The 24108-nt window shown below is 29.7% G+C and overlaps 1 protein-coding gene across 1 annotated transcript in view; it reads right to left on the reverse strand.

The window, feature by feature from the left end:
- The window catches only part of LOC129952439 (uncharacterized), a 369098-nt gene that overhangs the window by 52934 nt on the left and 292056 nt on the right, over positions 1–24108 (reverse strand). Inside the window, 2 exon segments of the mRNA XM_056065014.1 lie at positions 5597–5752; positions 9350–9477. Coding sequence (XP_055920989.1) covers positions 5597–5752; positions 9350–9477 — 284 coding nt within the window.

Genomic DNA, 24108 nt, shown 5'->3' on the forward strand with positions numbered 1-24108 from the left:
TTTCAATTACCTCGTATTTGTTTTTGTTTTTCTCTTTGGTTTTATTGAATCAAAGCCATAGACTTTTAGATAAAAATGAAGGTACATAATATATATTTTGTTCGACAGAAGAATAAAACAAAATAATAGTAAAACAAAACAAAACAAAACAAAAACCAAACAAACAATTTGACAATCTGATTTCTTTTCAGTTCTGCACAAGGACTCTTAACGGAAAAAGACAAGGAAATAAATTTGAAAACAAAAATAATAAAACAAAAGAAAAATAAGGGAAATCTTCTGCATCCGGTTCATTGGAGGGGCCAAAAACTTAATACCCTTATAGTAAGCCATATGCAATTTTGACTTTTTTTAGTTTGGTAAATAAGCCAAAGACAAAAAAGTATCTAAAACAAAAAAAGCAAAAATACATAACTAACATAAAAATCAAACTAATAATAAAAAAAAACAGAAAGAAATCTTAAAGAGCTTATAGAAAATATAAATAAATACATAGGTAGTTTTCTTTGTAGCAGAAAAGTTTTATTTCCCAATATTTCCCATAATACTCTCACATACACACACTTTCATACATATATTCATACATATTAAGCAACACAGGGTGAGATTGTACTTGACTGTTCTTTTTTGAAAATCCTTCAAACTACAACAAGACTTAAAATAAAAATGCAAAAGAATGATTTTATTTTATTTTATTGGCCAAAATGCTCAAAAACTATTGAATCTATTAAGACACATTTTTAAATGTTTGAAAACCAAACTGTCGAAGGCTAAGCTGTACAAACAAACATTCAGTTGCCTACTGTGGAAGGCTAAGGAGCCAGTTCTGGATATCAGCTAGGTTTCCGAAATCGATATCTGCATTGAAAATCAAGTTAAATTGTTTTTAGGGTTTTATCTTTCGATCAATTTTAAAACTTTGTATTATTTTGAAATCACTTAAGGGGGCTTCTGTGAATGATTTGATCGAAAGCATCATTCTGGTTTATGAGATATCGAGCCTAAAACATGGACCCGCCAATGACTATTTACATTATAACATTAATCTTTAAAGCCTTTTTCCCAAAAGTAATGGTTTTCGAAACGATTTCAAAACAATTGGCACGATTTTGACGAAACTATAGAAGATATCTTTAATCTGTTAAGCGTTACTTATTTACAAAGCAACTCGCTAGGGGTAGACACGAGCTTTTTTCAAGTCTTTTATAGATTGAAAAACAGTTTTCTTTAGATTGTGAAATTTTTAATTATCAAAAAAAACTTGTGTTTGTGTCTAGACCTAATCAACGTTCTAAAAATTAAGTTAAAACATTTTTTTTGTCAGTTCAAAGTTCTGAAGCAGAGATATCGTACAAGCCGTTCAACTTCGCGGCACCGGCCTTCAGTGCATTCAACGACGCGTTAAGGGCAAATTTATTTAAGAAAAGAGGCTGGGATGCGACCCACACTGATAACTTCCAATTTTGTCTTTCGATTTGTCTCGCTTAAAAGTTTGTAGGTTTTCGTATAGGATTAAAAAGTTGGTAGTTGAATTATTCTTCAAAATTTTTCATATAAAGAAAAAGTTTAGTTTGAAAATCTAGTTTTATTAAATAGATTTTTAGTCGAAAACAAATTTTTACTAATCTTAGTAGCATTTCTTAAATTTTTACAAATTGGATGAATAAAGTTAATTTGAGAGATATCAAGAACCGAACATCAATGTTTACCAAAATTGCGTACTATTTCTTGTAGGTTTTATTTTTTTTATGGAAAAACGGACTGTTTGATTTTTATAAAAAAAATACTTAATATCAAAAAAAATATTTTCTGTGAAATAAAAAAAGTTTGAAGACAACATTTTCAATTTTTGAAAAGCTATTTGAGTCGAAAGTAAATTTTTACCAAGTTTTAGTATTATTCTTTCTTTTTTAGGTTTCGTACAAAAACTTTCAATTAGATTTTCTCAAAATTGTACTGAATGTTGACAACAATGATTTAAAAAAAAATAACACTAGTTTAAATCCAATGTCTCGTTGTTTTGAAAAGACATTTGAGTCGAAAATCAAGTTTTACTAATTTATTTTTTAATGTTTTTTTTTTTTGTAAAAAAACTGTCAATTCGCCCGCCTTTTCTTAAAATTTTAACGCAAGTTGAAAACATTATTTCTCATAAGATAAAATAATTTTGAAGCCATAATCTCAAATTTTTTAAAAGATATTTATGTCGAAATTCAATTTTTACCAAACTCAAGTAGGTAATGTTTTTTTAGGTTTTTATTCTTTATAAAAAAAAATGTCAGTTCGCTTTTTCTCAAAATTGTACCTTTTGTTGAAAACGTTATTTTTCGTGGCACACAATTGTTTTGGAGATAAAACCATTTTTTGTTCGTACAATTTTCGAGTTGACAATTTTTTAAAAATTTTGTTTGATTAATAAAAAAAGCCTTAATTGGAAATATTCCACAAATTTACTTGTTTAGTATCACGTTATAGTTTAAAATATAAAATTTAACAGTCTCTAGCGTTATTGTTTCGTAAGATATTTAGGGTTAACCAAATTTGTCACCTTTTTTAAACTGCTATGGTAAAAAAGCCACCCACGCAATTTTCTTGAGACCCCTTTCGGCCTTATTATTTGTATAAAAACATTTATTTGAAGTCGATATCTCTTATCTGAGCTATGGACGACGAAAAAAATGTGGCAAACGTACGTACGTACAAACATACAAACATACGTAAATACGCACGCACATACATCTTTCTAAAAATCTTTTTTTTCGACTCTAGAGACCTTGAAACGTCGAGAAGTGTCAAAATTTTCAATTTGACAAACCGGACCCATTACAATAACCTCCTATGGAAAGTTAATAAAATGCTCCACTTCGTCGTACAAACTTGATCATGTATGCAAAGGGTATGTTTGAAAACGTTGTCCATATTTTAAGATTTAAAAATTTGTCTGCAAAAAAAGTTTGTTTTCAGAAAATTAAAAAACCTTAATTATTCAAATTTTTCATTTGAAAATAGCTAGAGCCGTTTTTTTTTTAAATTAAGTTAATAATAAATATGCATATAAAATTTTTCAGTTTAAGTTTAAAAATATTTTTGGTGTGAAATTATTTAGATCTTATTAATATAAGTTTCCAATTTCGTATGAAATAATAACCCGTTTTTGAGATAACGAGTTATAAAAATAAAAAAAATTTAAGATTTTTTTTTAATGAAAAATAAAAACCTTGAAATTTTTGATCTTTAAATATGATTGAAATGGTATAAAAGCTTCTGATGCCAAACATTTATTGAAATCGGTGGATTAGTTCCTTCTGGAGCAAAACAAAAATATTTGTTTTCATTGAAAGAAGCAAAGTTAAGAAAACATTTTTAAAGAAAGTTTAAGAAAAATGTATCGGTTTGTTTTTGAGAAAATTTGAATTTTCTACAGATGGACCAACTTTTTTCCACTTCTCTAATACGTTTTTTTGTCATGTTTGATTAAAATCTCTAGTTCAAAATATTATATGAATTCGAAACTTGGCATAAAGCTCCCATTTGTCGCAAATAAAGTTTGGTCGCGAAACAGCTCGTATATAACCTAAGCTTAGTGACTTACAACTCTCATCCATTCCTGTGTGCGAGTCATTTCAAGAATGAACCAACAGTTTTTATTCGGAATCAAAAACGTAGCACTTCGCAGGACAAGAATTATTAACTTCCCATAGGAAGTTATTGTAATGGGTCCGATTTGTCAAATTGAAAATTTTGACATTTCTCGACGTTTCAAGGTATTTCAAGTCGAAATAAACGATTTTTAGAAAGATGTCTGTGCGTGCGTGTGTACGTCCGTTCGTCCGTATGTCCGTATGTCCGTACGTTCGCGACGATTTTTTCGTCCTCCATAGCTCAAGAACCAGAAGAGATATCAAATTCAAATAAATTTTGTTATACAGATAGTAAGGCAGAAAGATGCAGAAAGGGCTCTCAAGAAAATTGCTTGGGTGGTCACCTCCAAAATGTTATGACTGAAATATGATATCATCTCTAAAACAATTTTGTACAATGAAGAATAATGTTTTTGACATCTGATAAAATTTTGAGAAAAATCTAATAGACAGTTTTTTTTTTTATAAAAAATAAAAATCTAAAAAAAACATTACTCAAAATTGGTAAAAATAGAATATCGATTCAAGTATCTTTTCAAAAGTTGTAGGTATTGGTTTCAAACTAATTTTATCTTATAAGAAATATTGTTTTCAACATTAGGACAAATTTTGAGAAAAATCGAATTGACAGTTTTTTTACAAAAAAATAAAAAACCTAAAAGAAAATGTATAAAAGTTGGTAAAAATTGATTTTCGACTCAAATATCTTTTCAAAAATTTTAAATATTGGCTTCAAACTAATTTTATCTTATAAGAAATATTGCTTTTAACATTCGATTAAATTTTGAAAAAAATCGAATTGACAGTTTTTTAACAAAAAATAAAATTCTAAAAAACACAATACTAAAACTTTCGGCTCAAATAGCTTTTCAAAAATTAAAAATATTGGCTTCAAACTTATTTTATTTCACAAAAAATATTGTTTTCAACATTCAGTAATTTTTATATAAAAATCCAACAGTCCGGTTTTTCATAAAAAATTAAATCTACAAAAAATAGGACGCAAGTTTGGTAAAAATTCATACTAGTACATATAGATAAACTTTTAAGTAAGACAAATCGACAGACGGGATGGGAAGTTATTAGTGTGGGTAGCATCCCAGCCTCTTTTTTTTGGAAGATTTCAGACAGGGACTGAACTCAAGAATGCTGGCATCGACATGACAGTTTTGACTAACGCTTACGCCACAATTTTATATATTTTATTTTTTATAAATGTGCTATTTTTTTTAAATTATTGGTAAAGACTTTTATGAGTTTATATATATTATACAAAAGGTTTAATCTTTAAGTCGTACCTGAATTTAAGAGCAAAATGTTTCAAATACTCGACCCTTCAATTTGTTAAGCTGCTGCTCTTAGAACTATTTTTTTATAGCATGTAATGATACATTTTACTTTTAAATAAATGCAATTCAGGTTTTAAAGGGAAAAATAAAATGTTCGACTTCATTCTTTTAAAACTTCCCATTAAAACTTGTCTATATTAAAAAAAAATTAAGCCATTTCCGATTAGTTTCAATATTTTTCAGTTTTTTATTTAATTATAGAATTACTTAATTAACAAAACAAAGTAATTGTACACCCTTTATATTCTCTGAATTATTAAACTAATCCATTACACATTGTCTATTTGAATCTTTAATTATTGTGCAAACTTTAAGATGTTTAACATTTAAAATCCAAGAATGAATTTGTTTCAATGAACAGGATTTCATATTCTCCTACAATAGTAATAATTAATTCATATAATATAAAAATAAATTAAGGTTTACCTTGAATTTAGTTCTTATACTGGTCAAAGTCACACCCCTCACCCTGTATGCATATATGCACATACTTCAGAATATATCTAAACTCACATATTCACACACACACAAACGCAAAAAACATAAATCTCTCAAGATTTTGAATTTGTACACTTTTTGAAATAAACAAAACGGAATTCAACTTACTTTCTTCCTCGACATCAACACGATTCTCCAGCTCTGAAGTGCTCTTCTGGCGTCTTAGGAGTTTCTGCTTAGCTTGGCATCGTGGTAATTGAGGTGCACAATCTCCATGTGTGTTCAACTTGCATATCCTGCACCGCAAGCCCTGTCTTGTATGTCCTATTGCAATAAGATACAATATACACCCCCAAACACGTACATATATAGATATAAGAAAATTGTAGAAAGAAAGAATAAAACATTTTATCATTATTTAGAAGGAGTTTGCAGTCAGTTGAAATAAAAGATGAAAAAAAAAGTACTGTTGTAGAAAGCGAAAGCAAGGACCAGGACGATGGCAATGGAAAATGGTTAAAAAATGCAATAATACGAGAATAAATTTTCAAAGTTTTTTTTTTATTTTTATTTCTGATTTTCCATCGCTTTTAACAGGACTTTATGCATGGCATGATGCGATGAGCCTTGAGCTTAGACCGAACCATAAATCTGGCCATAATGACGAAACAAATGGAGAAGGCGTTCACGTTCATGTTCAGTTCATGCTATATAACTGTAAGTGGCGTAGACTATTAGCATTTCATTTGGCTTTGGTTGATGCATTTTTTAATTTATAATTGCAGGCAGCGTGAAATTTAGACGATGATGGTTGTAAGTGTATATGTTCATTTTTCTTTTGATACCGGAATAAAGTTGGATGATCTATTATTTTAAGAACGTCATGATGGTGGGGATTTAAATTTAATTTGTTAGAAAAATCTTTAAGGGGTTTGTATTTTTTTTTAATACAAAAAAATATATTTTCGCATAAAGGTGGAGTTTCTGATTTTTAAAAATTGTGTTGCTTTGCATTTGTTACCATATATTTATGTAAGAAAACTTATTAACATTTGTGTGTATCATTTTTTTAAAAAATGATGGAACCGATTTCGATGAATTTTGAACACTTTGAGCTTAATTCGGGGGGTTGATGTCGAAATACTGTAATAGTTATAATGCGGTTATTAAAATGCTGTATGTAAGAATTCTGAATAAACATTGCATTTCAATATTTTGATTTTTTGTTTGTGTTTTAGATAGTGTTTTTGTAAATTTGAAAAGAATAAGATGATTTAAATACAGAACTATCGACAACACGAGCTTAAAAAACACTGTATTGTGTTCTAAAAATTAGTAGATTGTAATGCGCACTGAAATACAGTATTTTGTTTGCACAGCATTTTAGTAAACAGTTTTATAAGTTTACATTATTTTAAAATAGAGAATTTAAGACACAAAACTTTTGTAACGAAAAATATAATACTGAATTTTGATCATACAGCATTATGAAAAACATTTTTTTGAACCCATGCCGATTTCGACGATAAAGGCCGATAGCCGAGATTGATATGGTTTCTTCGGTACTAGAGTGTACAAGATTTCATAGAAAGAAACTTCTTTCATCCATCCTATTTTACTGAATAGGTGCGCTTTAATAGAAAAAATAAATTGTGCAGATAGGGTTTTAAAAAAAACATGAATACTCTAATTATTGGTTTTCAACTCAGGAAAAATTTTATGAAACGAAAGCGTGTAGAGAATAAATCTTCAAATAGTAAGATTATTGCACTCGATGTTTTCAAGACATTTGATAGAGTTGGCAATAATGCGTCCATTTCATATAGATTATCTCTTCTTCGTTGGATCAAAAATAAACTCTTTACAGATTAATATATTTTTGGACACTTAATCCTTTACAATCTTTAAACTCTAGGAATAAGTTGCTTAGCACTTACAATTTTAAGTGGATTGATCATACAAATTTGACATTGGCAAAGTGTTTAGGTTTTCTTCGACCACGCAAGAAGTTTTCTACTTCTTCTGATCTTTTATCTATTGTTTGTCTTAAATTCGAATACAACCTTCCCCTCTGTATAGGTTCTTTAATAACCAACTTGAGTCTATTAGACAAAAGGCGAAAAATAAAGGCGATTGTTGTCTAACTTTCCTATTATTTTGTCTCAGTTTTTATAAGCAATGCTGTAGTGAAATTACAACTTGAATTCCTCTGTTCAAACAATTCAACCGCAATACCCGTTAATCTTGGAATGCTCATTAATTTAATTATTTTTAGCCGTACTATACGAATAGGGAATGTTTTACTCGGACGTACAAACATTTAAAACCTACAACCAATGTGCATCGATATTCGGTATCGCCTTTATTGCCATTTTTCAAATTGCTCAAAAGTTTCAAAAGCACAGGATTGGAATTCGACATCTGTCAAACTAAGTTGATCAGCCAAATTTTGTTTTTCCAGTTAAAAGTATGAAATTTACGAAAATGGATCGCTTCACTATTGCACTACGCATACAAATTGTTAAAACCAACCCACTAAAGAATCATGATTCTGCCACAACCACATGTCGTTCTTTAAGATGAGATTATGGTTTACAGTCGCCCAACTACGCAAGCAATTGGTAAAATTGTGAAGAAATTTGATGAAACTAGATTGGTTAAAGATATTGTAAGGAATATGAATAATTGTTTCGCTCGTACTACTAAAAATATCACTGCTGTAAGTGAAAGTGTTGGCGAAGACCCGAATGTTTCGATTTCTCGTCGTTCTCAGGACTTAGGACTGCCTTAAGGTATATTATGGCATATTTTGCAATTGGATTCAACTCACACAATAAATGAAGCCAGCTGACCTTTCACAACGCCGCCGTAGATACGTGGAATGAGTGCTTGAACAACAGTCGGAGGACGGTGGCGCGGCGATTGTTCGAACAAAATTCTTTGCATCGACGAAGCACATTTCTCACTCGTTTGGAATGTTACTAAACAAAATATCTGTTTCAATAATAAGTGGTCGAAAATAACCTCAAAAAAATTGATGCTTGCAATAATTCGCGTGGTGGCCATTTAAATGATGTACTTTTTCACACATAATGTCAAAGTTGTCCGTGTAATTTAAAATAATAAGGACATTCATTAAAAAGGTGTATCACGTCTTAAAATTGCCAATGTAAAAAAAACATCAAGTAAAATGTACCCAAATCTGTCGAATAGATTTAACAGTTTAATTTGTCTAAATGGATTTGGCATATTACGAAAAATTTAAATAGCTATTTTATGATTTTAACAAAAAAGTTTTTAAGCATTTGATTATAAAACTAATCATTCTTGAGGCAAATTTGGTTACGGAACTACTTTTCGTTTCTTACTTCAGAAAACTGATTCAATAATTGTGTTTGTTTTAAATTCTGCACTGTAAGCTCTGCTTTTACTTCGAAAATCTAGCTTATCAGAAACGTTACAGCATACATAAAGGATATAATGAATACTTAACATTATTTTGTTTTGTGATGTGCATTTTTTTGATATTGGTTTACATTGGTTAGTCTTATTTCAATATCATTAAGCATCTTTCATTATATATCAACTAAATGATATATAGTCAAGCATTTTTTTGGTTTTTCTGATTTAAGAAACAAACAAATTCTCTTGATTTAATTTTCAAATACATTTTATCATTTTCTTCTAAATGTTTTAATTTTTTGAATCTCTGTTTTAAATTTTCTGAGTTTCTTTTAAGTGCGCATTCTCAAGCAAAGTATTTTCAAGAAGTTGAGATTGTTCTATTGTAATAAAACTTTTCACCCGCTACCATCCAACTTTATTCGAATACCAATTTTATTACCATGAATTGCAGCAGCACACATCACTTTATTCTGTTTTTTTTTTTTTTAATTTACTCAACTCGTATTATGTAATTACCTCGAAGTATCTGTGAACAGACGTCGCATGCGGTGATTTTCTTGTACGTATACTCTTGCAGGTGATGGCTTCCGTCTTCGTTGGGTCGTAGTGGTTGAGAGGGTGCACTTCCTGTGGCACCATTTCGCCTAGACACCAAATAATAAAATACAGTAAATTTCGTCAATATTAGCTGAACATAGTTGTCGAATCACTTTGCAAAAGAAAGAGCTCAATTTTAACATAGCACATACGGGTATAGGTATACAAGATGAAATAAAGATAGATTTATATCTCTTGTATAGAAAAGTTGAGAAGGTGTAAATTTATCTAAAAGTTGTATGAATTGTATACGGGTGTACAATGTAGATGGTAGATACACAGAGGACAGAGGTGTGGAATGGATTGATGGTTAAAGGAACGAATAGTTACGGGAGAAGGTGAGAACGGGAAAAAGGAGGAGAGCAAGGAATGTCAGACATTTAATTATTGTTCCTTTGGATGTTGGTTAGCGTTGGTTTGGTTGGCGCGCGTTGGCTGTAAAGTGGTGCTTTTTGTGTTTGGTCTTTAATAATAAGCTTGCGTGGAAAAGGCAAAGGAAAGTGCTTTAGCTGTTTTAATTGGATTCGATGGAGCTTAAAAAAAAAGAGCAAAACAAAAATCGATCCCCAAAGGAGATTCATGATGACGTGCATCGTCGTTTTCTGTTGCAGTCTTTGGCACAAAGCAGAGCACAGCGTGGGAGGATGGTTTTATATTGTTTACTGTGAGTACCTATGTATTTCCATATATAGTTATTAATGTACATAAATGTGCTCACAAAGATGTGAGAATATTAACAAATAGTTCGTCTGCTGAAAGGATTAAATTAGGTAGGTACCTATCGCTGCTTTTTCCCTCCTTATTCCAAAAAATTCTTTCAGAGTTGGGTCTATTTTCGTATTGGAAATTTCCGATTTTACCTATATTTACAATGAAGGTTTGTATGTATGTATTTATATATGCCAATCGTACTGTCGTATCAAAGAGGATTTGTGCTGGACAAAGGACATGTCGTCTATAGATTCATTTCCACATACATCTGTATAGTATATATATTCTACAACTGATGGACAAATGGACGACAAATGGAATATCTCCGTAGGGGACCTTAGTTTTGGTATTCACATCTGGGGATGTCATGTGGTTTGATTTGTGTCATGTCATTGAGTGGCCTCTTAGTGGGTGACATATGTTACTTAAACTGTCACTTTGAGAGTAGAATTTGACATTCATTTACAGTGACTTGTTGTTTGTCATTTATATATGTATGTGTTCTAAGGGAAATTTTATGTTTGTCTGGTTTAGCAAAATTTTTAGTTATATGCTAAGTCTAGTGTAGTGGTATAGTTGAAGATTTTTTTTAAAAGTTTTAGAATGAAAGAGCAAATAAGAAAAAATTAAATTGGTGGACATATTAGAGCTATTGCGACAAGCAAGTGATGTGAAGCATCGGTACCATGTGTGTTACTTAAGCACAACTGGAAATATTAATGCTATAGTTCGTAGTATCGTCGCAAACCTGGATTTGTCGATTTCTAGTCGATCATTGAAATTAGGCATTTCAAAATGGACAAAACACCATAGTTTGCAAACAAAACAAAAGTTAAACGCTTTTAATTTGCAGCAAGATCGTACAACGTGCCACACAAGCAACAATAAAGTCAAAATATTGTACGATAAGTTTCAAGGCTGTATTTTTTCTCAGAGATGATTTAAATCGACCTTAAACGATCTTAAAATAAAGAATTTGCGCATATATGAAATGGTCGAATGTAATACACTTTTTTGATTCGACTATACAAAAATAAATTCAATATCGCCACCGTATTTATAGTCATAATAAGTGAAAAGAAGTAATTACATTTTTTTTTACAATTCAACTGTTTTTGAATGCATTTATAACTCTCGCATAGTTGCCAATAGTTTGGAGTTAAAAAAATTGGAGGATTTCACTGCATCTAGGCACACGTTTTTTTATTATTGAGCAAAAAGATTTTTAAAAATTATAGAAGTATGATGATCAGTACAAATTTTCCTTACTTAAAAGAAATTTCAGATTGCTTTTATAAATGACAAACTAAATATCAATTTTTAATAAAAAAAATGTTTGAATAGGTTTTTTTTTTATATTTTAAAAATCTAGGGCTTTGTTTTCCGATTTTGTAAAAAACAACTTGGAAATTTTAAGCAGAGGTTAAAATGGATAAGTTTTACAAATCGATTGCTTCTAAAAATTTCTTTCAATTTAAAGAACTGCGTCAATATTTTGGAAAGGTTAGAAGGAAAGAAAATTTCTAAAGTGTCTTCTTAATCCGAATAAAATACAAAACCAAACATCCCAGACGAAAAAAAGGCAAAACAGACCTGTCCAGCTTATTTGGATTTGTGTTATTTTAGCTTAAACTCTTGTAGTCACTCAAATGTTTGGACAAGAAAAAAAAATGAATGAATTGTTCACTTTTTTTGAATGTATAAGAAACGAATCCTTTTTAATGTTTTATCTTTTCATAGGCATTATGAAGGAATTTAAAGCCGTTTAAATTTATTTTATTTTTTCTTTGAAATTAATGTTTGTCTATTTATATTCCTTTTTTTCTTGATTTTTTTTTTGCAAATGAAAGTCTTGTATTTTTCTTGTTTGTAGAAACTAAGATAAATTACAAAAATACTTAGAACCAAAAAGGAATCCGAAAAAAACAAAGTTCCACTTCAATTCCTTGTTATTTTTTTTCTTTGAATAGCATTAAGGACTTTCTTGATGTTCCAATTTTGTAACAAATCCTTTCTTTGCTTTTTCATTCATGTTTAATGCATTATTTCAGTTTTTACTGAATTATTCATTTTATATAGAGTTATAACTAACTCCTTGGACTGAACTGCACTGTAAAACTCCTATAAACTGGTTTCATAATAATCAAGCAGTGCTCTATATTTTATCATCATCCAGGTATACTCGTACATTCCTATTTCTATCCTTAAACTGCGGAGAGGTGGGTGTCTAGATGTATACAAACATATTCCTGTTAAAAGTTACACCACTTCAGAATTGTCATGGCATATGGAAGAACAAATTAAAAAAGCAAGTTAACAACAGTCACACAACACGTCATTGTAGTCGTGCTTTAAGCTACAAAACGTTCAAAAAAAATTAACACTTAACGCGGATGAAATCCTTGGAGCGAAATCACTCACTCAACACAACCACCGGAAGAAGTGTTCTTTCATTTTGTGTATAATTTCGCACACGCAAATAATGAGTCGCACCCTCTTTAAAGCCACCACCAAGTACCAGTCACAGTCGCTATAGTTTCGCTCCTACAGTAAGAGAGTCACACAAACGCGGGCCGCCGCCGCTTTTCGCCTCCTTATCCATCGCCATCGCTTCGCCAGGCATTCGGAACAGGAATAAAACAACATACAGGACAGGATTCAGGATTCAGGACTCACAACTCAGGACTCTGAACAAGAACATACAAAAACACAAAACAAAAGAAAGGAAGGAAACGGAAAAACTAAAAACAAAAACCAATGGTTTCTTTCGAGTTAACGGTGGCAGGTGTCTAATAAAGTGTTGCATACTTCAAGTTTGGTTGGGTTAATGTAAAGTGATGTTGTGTTGTGCTGTTTTATTGTAATTTATATATATTTTTTTTGTGTGTTGTCTTAATTGTTTCAAAGGACATTTATTTTTTGTTTTAGATATGTTAAAAGACATCACACAGGCTTATTTTTTAAATTGTACATAGTATGTATTAAGAAAATAAAATTACAAACACTTATTGTGTTTAATGTTTAATGTTTTTAACAATAATTACTCGCTTAACTAGGGCGACATACAAAAAGAAATTTACACCGGAAATAACCTGCTAATATAACAAAAAACAAGGATAATTAATGAATGCTAATGCTAAATGAGAACAAACTACACAAATTAAAAAAAGAAAACCATTTTATTTAAACTCAATGTTAACACTGTTCTAATATGGAGAGTTAAGGGAGTTTTAATTTTTATTTTAAAGTGTTATTGTTGTTGTAGGTACTACAAGGACTTAATAAATTAAAATTAATGTAGGTCATAACACTTATTTAATAAATTCTACACATAAAGTATAATGAGTAAGCTAATGGTTTTGTCTAATAACATACATAAACTTTAATCTTTTAATTATATCAGTTGAGCTTATGGGGGAGGATTGACATATATGTATCTATAAACGAGGACTTATATATATATATAAATGTACATATGAGTGCTGATGATTGTTTAGAATTATATATATATAATATAACAGAAGGAAAAAGTGGATTAAATTTTGATTAAAAACTGTCTCATTTCAGTTTTAAAATTTTAAACATATACTTTTTGTTGTTACATTTTTGTAAATGTGCATATATCTTACATAAATGTACTCTTATTTAAGTATGGTATAAGTATGTTGTTTGCTTTAGTCTTTTGTATTTATAAGCTAAATAGCCATGATGAGGATTATCCTAATTTATTACTTTCATGTCTAGAGTCTTACATATTATATTCTTAGCTCGAGTAAAGTGAATCTAACAAGATTGAAAAAATAATAAATTAATATAAGAAATTTTCCCAGGAAAGAGTTGGAAGAACGCAATTTTATTTTAATGTTTTTTTAAGTAAAAAGTGAGAGTAAACAGCGATTTTAAGAAAAATGTACACTATATTTTAAAGTTCAGAGCTAAGCCACGAATTTCTCATAAACAGAAATAAAACATCCTTTTATTGGTTACACTTTTAAAATTCTCACCAAGATTTGAAAACTTGGGTTTTAATGTAAGTACGGGGTATTTAAGGCCTTACCAAATGTAGCTTATAATTTCGTGCCTCAAATATTGCCTATTGTTAAACAATTGAAATAATTGATTTAAAATGTCGATAAATCTTTTTACAAAATTTGAATTTCTTATAAGTCACATTGTTGATTATTCATTAGGTAAACCATATTTGGCTTAAAAATAGTGAATTCTAGGAATAAGGCATACCACCTCATTAATCTAGAAGTTATTATATGTAAACAGTTTTAAGTCTTTAATGTGGAAAATATAGTATTTCCCAATAAGAGGTTTCATTTTGATATTTAATAAAAAGGATTATTTGTTCGTAGAAACGAATGGATGTTAATTTAATTGTATTACAATTGGCTGCCATTATTCCCATTACGGCAACATATATCCTTTTAATGACTAAGTCACACAGTTGCTGCTGTATTTAGTTGATATGTCCATACATTCCATCCATAAGTTCCTGAATATATTTTTTTAAGAATTGTTATGGACTTCTTCTTTTACGAAGCCTCAAAAAACGTGATAAGTTACAACATTCCTGTGGCCAAGTGTGATCGCTATTAATTCTTCAAGAAATAACACTTCCTCATATTTCAAATCAGACATCAATATTTCCCAATCCAGGTCATTAAAGATAATTATTTATAGCTCGTCAGGCAATCCAATTCACCATTATAGTTGCACTAAAATCGTTATTGGTTAATGATTTTTTAAAAATAATATGTGCATTTTTCGATTCAATAATGTTCAGCGTAGTTTTCTAGCTGAAAGTGGATCTCATCATTGCAGACGATTTTTCGAAAATTGTGATAATTCTCATAAAATTTAGGGACTAAGACTACGAAGATACAATTAACGACGTTACTGATGATGAACCGCATTAAGTTATTGTGTTGACTGAATTTTGAAATTCGGTGTAGGTTATGTTGTTTGAGGAATGCCTTATTTCAAAGATCGACGAAGATGCAGCAAACCTGGGTTTTTGTCATTACTATGCGCTGCAGTAACATTCTCAGTTCTTCTTGAGCGAAGCATACAGCACTTACTTGTCACAACAGCTCCAAATTATCCAAGAGGTTGTCGAAAAGTTGCTTCACGATGATCCAATATTCCTTATTGTTGATATTTGGAATTTTTCACACCAACAAAATGTCAGTTCCAATATTTTATTGCTCTAGGTAATCGGAGTTTTAAAACAGATTTTGATTCTCTAAGTAAAATAAAATTTTATTCTTGTTGGTTTGGTAAAAGAAAACAGTCTATGCGCGTTCTGAAATAATAAGTTAATACTTCTTAGCCCGTAGTTCAAGAATCTTAACTCAAGCTAGGCATACACGGTGAACATGTTGGTGTGATTTGTTATCACCGAAATTCGATGTGTAAAGTTTTCGGTCAAATCGTGGTTCAAGTTTTATTATATGCATTCTATTTCTGAAATCAACTAGTTAAAAACTTCTTTTTTGAATTGATTTGTATCTCTTTTTGTAATGTTTCGAATCTCAAAAATATAAAAAACCCTGCTTCAATTTTTTCCTGCCGAATATTTAACTTATACAATACTTATTTATGCTTAATTTAAAGGTACAGGAAGCAGGTATGCTTCGTATATGTATAATTTTGAAAGAGTTACTTCCAAATTTAAATTTGCCAATTGCTTAGGGATTTGGGATGGAAATGTGTTCTTTTTTTTTTTTTATTTGCATGCACATACACATGAGACACGCTATCATGATTATGGTTATAAGCATTATTTACAAATTGGTATCATATCAACAAAAATTCCGTCCACACACACAACTCACAATTCACAACTCTATATATTCAATTTTGGGTTATCTTATTTAAAATTTATGAAATGCAGTAAAATATTTAACACACACGTGTGGCTTGTCGGATTCAAAAGTGACAATTCTACTGGGAATGAGGCAAATTAAATGAACGTTTCTACAGAACATTGCACTGAACTCAATCGAATTGAACTGAATTTTAATAAAACACAAGGCGCAAATAATATATATCTATAGCTAAAGCTTTAGCTGCATAATTTTATATTGCGTATGAATCTATAGGTATGAAAATAATATTATAAAATGCAACTACTTGGTATGTGGGAAAGCGTTTATGATAAAATCACTATGCAAATTAATATAGCTTTAATAATATTATTCTTGTAGCTGTGTTTTATTTTATTTATAATATATAGATGTTCTTTTTTTTTTAAATATAATCAAACAACTTGTTTAATGTTATCTTTTCGTTTTTATATTTATAAAAATTACAAAACAAATGCAATGAACAAATATAATATAGAGCAATATTATGAATGAAAAAAATATCAATTTGTATCAATACATATAAAAATATGTTTGTTTTTTGAATAATTTTAATTTTTTTTTTTTAATTTTAATATGAAAAGAAGAGAAATTAATTCGATTGTTACCTTAGGGTTAAAACGGTTGAAACGGCGTGATACATTTGGTTTGATCGGGGATGACTTTAGATATATTTTTTTATAGTTTTGATATATTTGGTAACGAATTTGATTTGATTTTGATTTTGTGGCAAAATGATGTGGGATGAGATTGAATAAAATTAATTTAATTTAAATATTTGCAAATATTTTATATATATTTTCGAATATTGAGTGACTTAAATTTAATTATTAAAGCGTAAGGGAATATGTATAAATAATATAAATAATAAATAAAGTCTCATATTTATATATATTTTTTTTTTTTGTTTTATAAATGTATCTAAAAGCTCAATCAATTTATTTGTATCTATCAGTGCAATAAAATTGAGGAAGTTGGGGGTTTCGTTGTTAACGTTTAAAGGGTTTGATATACATACATCTCTCTAAAAATAGTAATTTTATTTATACATTTTCTTATTTTTTTTTTGATAAATTTAAACGAATCTTTGATTTTTTGTATTGGGTGGTTATAAAACTATCTCCTGTACAGTAATATCTACAAATATTAATTTATTTGGAAGGAAAAATAGATATAATTTATCTAGATAAACAAAACAACTTTATTTTTATATATTTTGTGCATTTACTCAAATATGGAAATTTCATTTTAAAAACTCTAAATTCAAACTGAAATGATTTCCAATTTTTACAGAATTTCCTGATGTTGGCCTAGTTAAAAATCGAAAAATTATTATTGGTATTTTTACCCTGAAGGAAAATTTTTCTTAATAAATGTATGTTCTACAATTTTAAGACCATTATATTAACTACAAATTTATAAAGGAGAACTTTTTAACACTTATAAATATTTTGAAAAGTTTTTGGTACACAGAGAAGGAACTGGTCTCAAAATAAAAAAAATCATTTGAAATTAGCCCATCAGGGACAAAATAGACAAAACCTAAAAAAAACTGACATAGAAATAAGAAATTTAACGCAAGGTTTATTTCTATTCAAATTACAAAGTTACTCTTTTAGATTGATCAGGCGAAAAAGAAAAACCTTTTAATGTATGCGAGCAATAGAACTGATTTAGTTAATTGATAACCTCGAGCATATATTATAATTTACGTTTACATTATTTCAGCTTTAATTAGTCACATGAATATATTAGTGCCTTTAGAGAAGTAGTGGACCGAGTATTTAGTGAATTGAACCATGTCTTTATTTGTAGCTTTAATTAAAATGTAACAGAAAATGCTTAATGAAAATCATGGGAAAATGTTAATTATTGAAACTTAAAATAGTTTTCTGATAATTAATTTAGTTTTAATTAAAAGAAATCGATACCTTTTTTAGTTTATAATTGTTTCTCCATTCTTTAAGGACAAAACGCATCTGTTGCAATTATTTTTAATAAAATATAGTGATTTATTTTTGAGACATCAGTTTTTTCCTCATACTCTTTATAATCTCTAAAACCTATTTTTTGTATTAATAACAATTATAATTAGGTACCTATGCGTTCATATTAACATAGCATATACGTAACTTAAGTATTCTTTTTGGTAAATTTTCTATCCCATTTTGTTAACTTTTTTTTTGCACTTTGAATGCTTACAAAAGGGCTTATATTGCCTGTTGGGCATCCTTAATGTCTTTGCGAGAAGAGTTTTTCACTTTCCATATTAATTAAGGGGTGCACTTTGAGCACACCTCTACATAAACATTAAACATCCATACGATGATGGTAGAATTTTGTTTGTATGTGATTACGTGTCAAAGGAGATGAATGCCTTTTAAAGCAATCTTGTTAAAAATAATGAAGTGTGGGAATATGTGTTAAAATTTTGGATTGAAAAAGGAAAACAAAAATCAAGGAATGAAAGAATCCTTTGGAATTATCAATGAAAACATCAGTTTAAAAAATTTTATATTTAAATACTTTTTTATGAAAGTTTGGATGAATTGTTTTTGCAGCTTTTAAGGATATCTTTTATTAAGCGTTTAGGTGTAGTAGGAATATTATTTAAATAACCTTTACCCAAAACTAAACGAAAATTCAGCTATTTATTTTTTGGCATTTGGCAAGTAAAAAACTGAATTTACCAATAATGAAATATAACATTCTTCAAAAATATAACTTATACATCAGAATTTAGTGCTTTTTTTCTACTTTGAGAATATACATACATGACTTTTTGAGAGCAAAAGTACAACATTTTGACCCGCAACAAACACTGCTTTTCACTTTTTTTTATTATTTGGTTTTTCGGCTAAAAAAGTTGGTAGTGCTTCAAGAGACAACAAAACTTGGACAATTTTAAAACAATTTTATAAAATTGAAGATTTGGAAGTAAAAACGAAGATAATTAATCTTTGTAAATGCTTCCAAAGAAGGTGAAGCCTGTTCAAAGAAAAAAACCTAATTTTGTCCAAAAATAGTGCTTGGCTTGATTTGGAGGAAGATTTTAGTTCTGTACAAGACCAATCAGATGAAAATATCTCGCGAGAATCTCAAGGCAGACCAAAAAGGAAAGGTAGTCTAAAACAAAGAGCAGAGATCGTTGACGTCGTCGATGAAGATTTCGCTTAAAAAAAGTTAGTCCAAAGAAAATATGTTAAACAACTTGATACGAATGATGCTTTGAAGCTTTTGGTTGAGGAAAAATTGTCAAAACTAAAGTCGATGTTTTCCAATCTAAAAAAAAAGTTCTAAAAGCCAAACAAGAACGTTACTCAGAACGTCAATCAATACAAATATGGAATTCATTAGCTGAAGTTTCGCTTCAAGGGCTAGTCGATCAATTCGATACTTCCGACCCATACGGTTTCAATTGAAAAAAGAAACGGCAGACTTCAGCTGATATTAGCAAAAGTATATATACAGAGCCAATTAAATGAACTGAATGAGGCAATTATTAAGATATAGGACCGTTTTATCAGCTTAAAGTATAAACTAAAACTAACAATGGTTAACAGTAAGATATGCAACTCTTTATCTCATTTTGTAAATGGCAGAAAAAACGTATCCATTTAGGAAAATCGGGTTGATAGTCGACAAGCTGAAGTAAGGTGGGGCAATTCAAACCATGGAAATACTCCCCGCAGATTTTTGGCAAACCAATCTGTATCTTTACAAATAACTGATGTACAATTATCGGTTATCGAAAAATGTGCTGTCATTTTAAAAAAATTGTCAACTTGCTTTGTAATAAATGCTGATATTTTTCAGGAATACACTTAAGAAACAGCCCGATAAATCGTTGCAGAGTATCCTTGGTAAGTTTCAAACATTCCATATGTATGTAGGCCAATTTACGGAGGAGGCAGCTGAAGCCAAAAACAAAGATGTGAAGTTTCTTAATTCAAAAAACATCAACAAAAATATCAAGGACGTCAACAAACACGCCCTTGTTAAACAGATTATTGCTGACATCAGCACCTTTGTTTTTTAAGGAAAGACATTTTAAAAATTTAAATCGACTTTGTCCAAAGAAATTTTAAATTTATCGATGTAATTCTTTCGAAAATAAAATAATGTATGTAAAAACTCGCTTTGTCCGTTTTCATCACGGAGGCTACGTTAGAAATCGGAATTATGGCACTTGAGAATTGGAAAATCCAAAAATTATTATCGTTGAAAAGCCTCTTCATCCTGAACGCGTGATTTTTAAGAAAGTAATTTGAGTTTCCGGAGTGATTATTACTTCCTCGAAAATAGGTTTTTCTATACCGACTACAGGTTTAGCTTTTAGTATTTATGCGAATGATGTTTATTTTCAACAAAAAGGCGCTACGTTCCACAAAAGCAACAATACCTACGAAATTCTGCCAACCAAATGTCCGAACAGTTATTTTTGAAAAAAGTGATCGAAATTGACTATGGAATGGTAAATGTTGTGATTTAACACTTTAAGACCGTTTTCTTTGGGACCTTATCAAAAATTCTGTCTAAATCAATGCTCAACAATCGTTTTAAGATCTATTAATGGAAGGCGTGAAGTTTTTAAAACAATGCGCCTCATGTTTTTTTTTTGAATTTAATAAAATAATATTAAAAATATTGATCATTAATTAAATTATCGATATTTTTTAAAGAAATCTTTCCAAATACCTTTAACAACTTTCAAAATATACACATTTTGGAGTAAATTTCATGTTTTAAGCTATTTAAAAAAAATTTATAAACTCTGTCCACATTACAAGTCTCAGATTGCAATCGAAAAGTATTCAACATGAACTTAAGAAAGTGCTTTTATAGCATGCTAAAGTATTAAAACTTAAACTGTCTAGTTACATGTAATTCAATCAGTTTTTGATTTAATCCCATTTCAAGTATTTAAACAGTCTACCATTTATTTCCAAGAAATAAAACTTGCATTTCAAAACAACGTTTTAATAAAAAAAAACAACTCAGCCGAAAAAGGTTTAAAAGTAGATGGAGACGAATAGAAAAGGGTATAGTCCGAAGAAAGAAAATACTACATTAGCATGATTAACGTCTCATGTTACCTTTTATTATTATAATCCAAGAAGAAGTTATTAAGTTAAGTGCTTTTCATTGTCTTTAAAATTTTCTTGGAAAAAAAATACTCAACAAAATTTAAAATTAATCTCCGATTTCTGCTGTAAGTTTATAGTCTAATCTATGTTTTTGTATATAGTTAAAAATTACTTAATTTAGTTGTTGCTTAATACTTCGAAAAAATCATATAAAATTTATAAAGTATTCAACTTTTAATCTAACATAATAGATGGAAAAGTGTTTTTGTGGCTCAGATTATAAGTTCTCAGAATATCTGTTTACGAAAGCATACAGAATTTTTCATGAAACTCTTTTTTTTTTTCAATAATGAAAAAAAAAGTGAAACAAATTTTGCCATTGAAATAATTTTATGTAATTATCATGAAGATTGTATAAGATATTTTTGCAATATAAAATCCTGTTTTGACACAGAAATAGTTTTAACCGCAAAAGAAGAAGGCCAAAGCATCATCATCAACATCATCATCATCAGCATTCAGCATCATTATGTGATATAAAATTCATATAGGGTTCTGACCTGACAGTAAAAGCTCTTAAATAAATTACATTTACCGCGAAAAAAAAACAAAAACAAAAATACAAAACTGAAAGATGATGGTTTTGGTTTAGTGGTTTTATTTCATTTTCAACTGAATACAATATTATTTCATGTTACATGATTTTAATAAAAAAATAGGTCAGAACTTGAGAAACAAACTTAATGTTTTTGGGAAAAAATTAAAAAAAATGATGTTTGATTACAACATTTTGTTCCCCTGTTTTTGGTCTAGCAAGTGCCTATTAACTTTTAATGAAAATTAATTTAACATCATACAAATGTCTATTGTACGTTAAAAGAACTTGAAAAGACATATTCATTGAGAATTGATTATTGTTTAAATTACTGAGTTTTTTAATAACATATCTTGAACATTATAAAAAAATATTAATTCTTCGAAGACCAAACAAACGTTGTTAGATTATACAAAACTACCACCGTATCTAGATGTGAGCATTTGGCTCTAAAGAGTTTTGTTAAAGTTATAAACAATAAGTATTTGGCATGACAACCCAACAAACCACAGTACCGGATTTACCAAAGACAATCCTTTTGGCACAAAACCATGAAAAATTAACTTTAAATAAATATATTATCATTTGATATTTGGCTTGAAGAAAATAGAAGATACACACTTTACTAGAATGTTAAAACCATTTGCAACATTATTTACAAACAAAAATCCAATTTAATTTGTTCACTGTGGCGTATACGTAATTTTCTTTGATGAACATGAAACCGTTCTTTACATCACTGCAAAAATGTGGTACAATCGGATCCATTTGTAAAATATCCTGTTTTCGATATATTTATTAGATAAGTAAAGTTAAATGTGGTAACCGTGGCATGATGGTTAGTAAGTTGGACTGTCATGCAAGAGGTCTTGGGTTCGATCCGACAAATTCTCCAAGAGTAACTCATGTCATGAAAAGTGCTTTCTCAAATTAACCGTTTGGATTCGGCATATAAACTGAAGGGCTCTTCCATCCCTGCTATTACTCGCACAAAGAAATGGTTAAGAGTTGTAAGTCACTAGGCAATGGCTCTCTAAGGAAGGTTGCATCTAATTTTAAAATTTTTATAGACAAATAATCATTAAGGTCATTCGAAAATATATTTTTAAATTTGTTTCACTTTAAAACTGGCATAAAATGACATAATTTTGAAATTTCTAGTAGGCCTACCTTTGGACATTAAAACACCAACACGCTTACGTAGAGTTCGAACTGAAGAAAATTTCGCAGCTGTATCGGTGTTAATGATGATCAACAATTATCGATTCGTCGTCGCGTCGTTCGAAGCAATTGGGCTTCCGTTACTCAACAACGTGGAGAATTTTCGGATGGATTTATGTGTGATGCCTTTCAAAATACAGCTGGTGCAAGAATTTTTGAATGGGCTCTTGGAAAGTTGGCCGAAAATCCACATTCTTACGGAAAAATTGTGTTCGGCGTCGAAGCTCATTTTTGTCTTAATGGGTACGTAAATAACCAGCATTGTTGACTTTGGAGTGAATATCAGTCAGAAGCATTGCAAAAGATACCAATGGATCCAGAAAAAGTCACAGTTGGGTGCGGTGTATAGGCTGGTGGTCCAAAATACAACATCTTGGTTTTCATGATATGTGGTTTCAACAAGACGGTGCCACATGCCACACATCACTCGCAACAATGGACTTATTGAGAGGTGAGTTTGGTGAACATTTTATTTCACGTTGCTATTTTTGTGGGGTACGTTAAAGCTCATGTCTATATAGACAATCCCGCTTCAATTGAAGCATTGAAAGACAGGATTTAAGCATTTATTTGTGAGATACGGACCGAAATGTGGGAAAGAGTATACCAAAATTGGACTAAGCGGATGAACCATTTGAGGCGCAGTCAAGATCAACATTCGCATGTTATAATTTTCAAATTTTCAAACACTAAATTATATGGACCGTATTATCAATTTAAATAAGATTTCTTGCATTTTTCTGAATTATATGTGTTTTTTTTTGAAAAACTTTCCTATATTGGTAAAACATTTTTATATTTGGTAGAAATTAATAGTAAGGCTCTGATCAAAAAAACTGGAGTTGGTTGTGGATTAAATATGTTGATTTCGTTGATGCCATCATATTTCAACACCTGGCACAACCTCACAATCAATAACTACGTGTTGAAATATTTTGTAGTAAAATAGTTTCTTGATGACTAGAACGATCCGATGATATTCAATAACAAGAAACTATAGCGGCCAGTCCACTCACCTGTCTTTGGATTTTCTGAAAGAATGGCGCTGCTAGTAACTTATGTTCCAAAGTCAAAATCAAACAAACATGATGTTTTGTTATTCACGCAACATGACGAAGCCATTTTAGGTTGTCAAAATAAGCCTGTGAGATACTGGACTACAACAAACCAAAGGTGGAGTCGATGTTTTCG

Source organism: Eupeodes corollae, chromosome 3, assembly GCF_945859685.1.
Source record: "Eupeodes corollae chromosome 3, idEupCoro1.1, whole genome shotgun sequence".
In the NCBI taxonomy this organism is placed as follows: Eukaryota; Metazoa; Arthropoda; class Insecta; order Diptera; family Syrphidae; genus Eupeodes; species Eupeodes corollae.